The sequence below is a fragment of the Eufriesea mexicana genome, unplaced genomic scaffold, assembly GCF_001483705.2.
Source record: "Eufriesea mexicana isolate 0111107269 unplaced genomic scaffold, ASM148370v2 scaffold471, whole genome shotgun sequence".
Lineage (NCBI taxonomy): Eukaryota > Metazoa > Arthropoda > Insecta > Hymenoptera > Apidae > Eufriesea > Eufriesea mexicana.
In genome coordinates this window covers 430,107-436,106 of record NW_016908635.1, presented here as the reverse complement: position 1 = coordinate 436,106, position 6,000 = coordinate 430,107, and the positions used below count along the sequence as shown (strand labels likewise).

The 6,000-nt window shown below is 32.7% G+C and overlaps 1 protein-coding gene across 1 annotated transcript in view; it reads right to left on the bottom strand.

Moving 5' to 3' along the window:
• The window catches only part of LOC108545542 (sodium- and chloride-dependent glycine transporter 2), a 91,493-nt gene that overhangs the window by 23,413 nt on the left and 62,080 nt on the right, over positions 1-6,000 (bottom strand). The window contains 1 exon segment of the mRNA XM_017897221.1: positions 3,414-3,566. Coding sequence (XP_017752710.1) covers positions 3,414-3,566 — 153 coding nt within the window.

Below are 6,000 nucleotides of genomic sequence, written 5' to 3'. Positions count from 1 at the left end.
CTTTCCCTATAATTTCAAATATGTTAAACTTGAAAATCTATTGGGAGTCAGCTACGCCCATGCAACGATGACGACATGCCTGTCGAAGGTTGCAGGACATTACCGACCTTTGGACTTCGAGGGGTCGGTTTTGAGGGCTTAAAAGGGCCTGCCTCTCTCAGAGTTCCACAGTCTTCAGTTAGAAACCAAAACGGCTATTTATACATTGTGACCCATAGCGGCATCCAAATTTAAAAAAGAACAAAAAGGACTTATACGTTTTAATTATATATCGTATAATAAACCTCTTACAAATAAGATTGATATACAACTGAATACAGTTATTTCCCTGTGCGTTTGGCTATTTCCTCCACGAAATTCACAACAAAATCTCTATTTAATTTTCACCGTAGCGCAAACTTCAAATAAATCTGACGATGTCTTTACTATGAAGGACTAAAGAAATTGTCGAAGACTGCTTCAAGTTAATCTATGTTTCAAACAATTTTAACATCGTTAATCCTCTGTTCAATCTTCGTTTAACAACATCGATAACACAGTTTTCGTTAGCATTGGAACCAGCATATTACAAGTATATCTTTATAACCTGCTTACACGTTAAATTTAAAGACACCTGGTGAAATGAAATTGTCGATAAATTTTCCTTCGACATGAGCTGCTCTTTGTTGTGCAACTTTAGCGAAATGCCAATTTACAGTTAACTGAGTCAAATATATTTATAATTTGCTAAATATGTAAATACGCTGTTAGAGAAACGTATAAAAATGTAAACGAAGAATTTTGATAGAGAATACATAATGCACGTAAATCAATTTTAAGCACGCATGTCAAACGGGACATCGTTAAATATTCTATCGAAGCTTATCGGTACATTAAATCCATTAACACCATTTATTCTTCATTTCATATACATTCAAGCAAAAATTTCTCCAAGCTTAAGTAGAAATATGAGATTCGTAATTCCTTTGAAAGCATAGCTCGCGAATTGAATCACAAGACGAAAATGAAAATCCGAATTGGATATTATCGAAATATTTATTAAAATCGAAATAAGATTTTTGTGTAATTATTTAAATAAAATTTGGATTTTAATTGTTATTAGTTATATCGCTTTATTTAAAATAACGTCATTTGATAAAAATATGTTTGACGAATAAATTATTTCCAAACGAATTATTTTTCCAATAATTTTATTTTAAATAATAATGCAAAATAACGAATAGATGTTTCGCAATATACATATATTATCAATCGTGTTTACTTCTGCTGTAAACTTTATATTTTCGAGAGAAGGATTATTGGATATTATTAAAAAATTAAAATTACTTTAAAGAATTAAAATGATTAAAAATTAAAAATTGTTAAGAAATTATTAAAAAATTCAGAATTTTAATTCTGAATCTGACAAAAGAGATAAATATATAATATCCGAAAATATTATATTTGAGGCAGAATTAAAAATTTTGCTGCACCCTAATGATAAACAAGAATATTTAAATAATCAAAAAACATTTATTGATATAAAAAGTATATATGCTGCTTTATATCGTTATAATATTCTCACCCGTTATTAAATGATTCTTTTCAATCGTTATCATCATTAATCTATAAGATAATTATCAAATAAAATGATTACATCGTCTTAAATTATTTATAATTTAATTAAGAATCAATAATTTGCAATATGCTCGTATAATTTATTAACTATTTATTAATTATATAATTTAATAATTAATGCTTATATAATTACAATATGCTTATTATACAAAAAATCGGTTGTTTGTTGTAAAGTAGTATTACTTAAAATATAGAACTTACTTGGAAATAATTTATTTGTCAAATAATATTCTGGAATATAGTTGATGATCTCCATTTCCTTATAACTTTTTATTTCATTTCAAGTAAAAATAACATCTATGCAACACCTGTAGTTAAAGAATTCGAAAAATCATACGATATTTTTCATCCAGCGATATGTTATCTCATATCCTTCATATGAAATTTTAAAATACTGAAATTTTTAATTTATTTTTTATTCGCGTAGTATTAATTTTCTGCACTCGAAAGTTTTTTTGCTGTGAAAAAGTAGCAATTCAAACACTTTTCTAGCAAAAAGTGGATGACTTTGCACATAAATTAATATTATTACTATAAAAAACTTAATACCGAATATTAAATTATATAATTTCATTTCGTATAATAATTAAATTATAACAATAATTTGATTATTTATTAACGATTTTGGTAAATGTAACATTTTTTACTTACTAAAAAAAATATGTAGTATACTTTACTTAACCCCAAACTACTGACATTCAGTTTCTAAGCACTCATGACGGTATTATTGTATATATTAAAGTATATTAATTTAAAATTAATTGTAATTAGACGAACAATTAAAATATACTGCTATCGCACGTCTAAAGAATTAATATTTTTCAATAAAAATGTATTAATTACATCAGGAAATATGTGCCGATCATTATGAAAGTGATCTAAGTTTCACATATTCTGCGTCAAAGTACCAAAAATTTTATACCTGAAATATATTATAAATAAAGAAATTAATTACTCTAAAAATAGAAACTCGATCTAACGATTCAATTTTTCGCTATTTTGTTAAAAACAGTTCTATTTTATTGTCATATAAACGAACACAACGAAAAATATATGACAAAATCATTTCGTTCAAATTTTTTATTTGAACCAACCTATATAATCAGACTCCACGTCAGTATCCGAGTCTGAATCTTCAAAACCAAATTCTCTCTTTGACACTAACCTTCTGTCTCGCACAATTGTTCAAAACCTGGCTACCGTGTTACGCAAAGAACACCTATCCCTTCCTCCTTATTCTCCAATACCTTTGTTCCAAATAAAACCTACCTAACTCCCATAAAAACGTACAACCACCTCAAACAAACTTACCTTATCGAAAATCAAAATATCTTCGAAAGTTCAGCCACGAAGCTGAACATAAAGACATAAAGTCCCGTCTGAAACGAGCTAACAAACCTCTGGGTCTCGTTTAGTCTGCCTCTGAGCACGAACGCTCTGAAAAAACTTCGAATGCGATTGAGACACTTAGGCCAGTCTGGGCCACGAGCCCTGATGTAGGTTATTATAGTTGAAATCACCGTAAACTCTAAACAGCAGGAGGTGACGGTGCTTCGGCCAGTGGCGTGTCGTAAAAACGACGAGTAGTTTGCATAATAATCTCTAGTTTGGTGAGCATTATGCCAACTGATATCCCGAGTTAGCTTGTAACGGGATCGCTTCCGGCATAAACTCCGCGATTTGGTATCGTGCAATTGCTAGTAATCGGTCGAGAGACGAATGCTTATTATTCCGGCAGTTGCGATCAAAATCTAGGGGATTTACCCGTGTCGTTATTACCCTCGTGACGAACTTACCGGACCCTTCCAGAGACGACGGATGAAAAAGAACGGCATCGGGGCGAGGGTCGACAGGCCGATCAGTATTCCGATCGCATTCGCCCAGCTCGGGAATATGTACTCGCCATAATAAGGCATCTCGTACGTACATATTTGATACACGAACACCACCTGTGAACGAAAATCAAAGAGATAGAGAGGGCAGCTGAAACAAAGAGCTCTTATTTCGTATGCAAACTCCTCGAGAGAGCAGTGAGCATGATGGTACATTGGCCAATTACGAATTTGATATTTTTAATAAGGTGCGATTTTGATGTATTATCTTCGAGGTATACTTATAACTCGAGTTCGGAGATTTTGGGATTAGCCTCTTAGGCACGATGCGACACTAGAGTGGCTTTCGCAGATGTCAGGCTTTCGAATGACGCGCCACTGTAGTGGCGCACTCTAGTGGCTCACCCGCTCACCGTTTGAATTAAATGATCGTTTCTGTAGCGTTCTATGTATCGAATTTCTTCGATTTCCAAGAACGCTTGTCACGCAATAAATTAATATTGCGTGATTAGGTTTGCAATATTAAGGATCCCGAGTGTGATGTTAAAATAGAGTGTTTATTTACAGTGAAAGTATACAATAGTTATAGAAGAGACGTTTATCGGAGTACCGTTTCGAACACGCGTTTGTAAGTATATGTACGATGTTTCGGTGATCGGTGTCGAAGACGAACTGACTTCTCAATTTTGGTCTGTCTTGTGTGTCGTCGTGGCCTGTCCGGTGTTTTCTCCAGTTTAGTTCTGATTGGTTAGGATAAATATTAGCGGAGGAAAAGTAAAGATTTTTGATCGGACAGAGGGTGTGACGGAAGAACCTTTGGCTAAGGAGTAGGGAACTGTCGAGGAGCCGATTTTCGATGGTCAATGACGTGATTCACAAGTGGTGTCCGTCCGTCGACTTGGTGGGTCTGTCGCACGTGGGTCCAATCTGTCGGGCCTGGTACTTGTAAATTTTCTGAATTTTCACGTTTAGATGTATGACTTAATCCGCTAGGAGGACAGCGAGGCACATCTAACCCTCGGCGTAACAATCGTAATACAAAATAATAAAGTCTTTAGAATTATTGAAAATTAAAGTAAGAGTTATGCTATGAACACGCTTTCAGGGACGGAACAATTTTCATATGTTTTGTTTCACGCCCTCTTTGCCTTCACAACGTTTTAAAACAATGTTAAGAATATAGAGTCTTTGTTTTTGATACGTCAGTGTTAGGTATAAATTGTTGCTTTTCATTTAAATAAATATACCATTTGCTCTTAATCATGAAAAACTTCCAATGTATAGAGAATAGCATTGTCCATCACACATTGCAGTGTTATATCACTTATGCATAATTTGCGTTGAACTCTGTCATACAGAGAAACAGCTCCGAGCAAAATTCAGCCGTGTCTAAGAGATTAAGGAAAAATTAAGACTCGATGTTGACACGTGGCTTAGGTGGATGTTAAATTGACGGTTAAATTGTCTGCGAAACATTGCGATTAGACATTCAGAGGTAAATGTCTTCCTTCGTTTGTTATTAGGTTAGGTTTCGTGACAAGAAAATCTTCTTTACCATCAGCGGGTACATACGTACACTATTAGTGGGAAATTTGAATATATGCACTAATAAAAACGATATTTTGAAGTTTTTACTGTTGTTCATAATGATAGATGTTATGGTTGTTAAATTAGAAAGGGAGCCGGGTAAAAATTAAAGCGTGGGTAAAATAAAACTCGCCGTATTGCAACAGAGGTTAAAGGTTTCATTCTATAAATGCTTAAGGGAGCACGTTCGACAAGATACGTCTCTTCTCGGCGACTAAACCCATGACTTTTGGGTTTTCTTCCACAATGGGAAAAACTCAATCACTACATCTAGATTCTTTCAGGTCGTTTCATAGATTCCTTTCGTCTAGTCCAACAATAGTACTGATTAAAACTGACAGTGTTAAAAATGGGGTTTTGGATTTTTATTTTGATTATGATCTTGTAAATGCTAACAATACATGCTTGTAAACTTAGAAGATGATGAAATATGCACATTCAACAAGACAATTGGCAATAATATAGTACATATAACAAGAAGGAAATCCAAGATTGTATTACAAGTGAAGAATTCAATAGCATATACAATGTTGTACAATTTATTTATTAAAAATATACACAATCAATAGGTCACAAAGGTAATAGAAGATATTAATAATTAACTGAAAGTTTCCCTATGTACAAAGTAAAAAATTTCGATATGATGTGTAGTTGCTATGCTTTCGTTATTCGTTATTCAGATTTTCCATTAGATATACTAGCACCATAATTTATGTTTATAATACACAAATGTACTGTAATATCGTACATATAGTTGAATTATATTCTAATTTGGCTAATATAATCCTGGCGTTTTCTCTATGCTATATATGTCATGTCATTTTACACACCCTGATTCAATATTCATATTTCATTTGTTAAACATAGCAAATATAAACTTTATAAAATAATTATACCCGTATTATACGTATGAATGCGATTCCATTTGATTAAAAATCTAAATTGATTACGTCACATGTAAGTA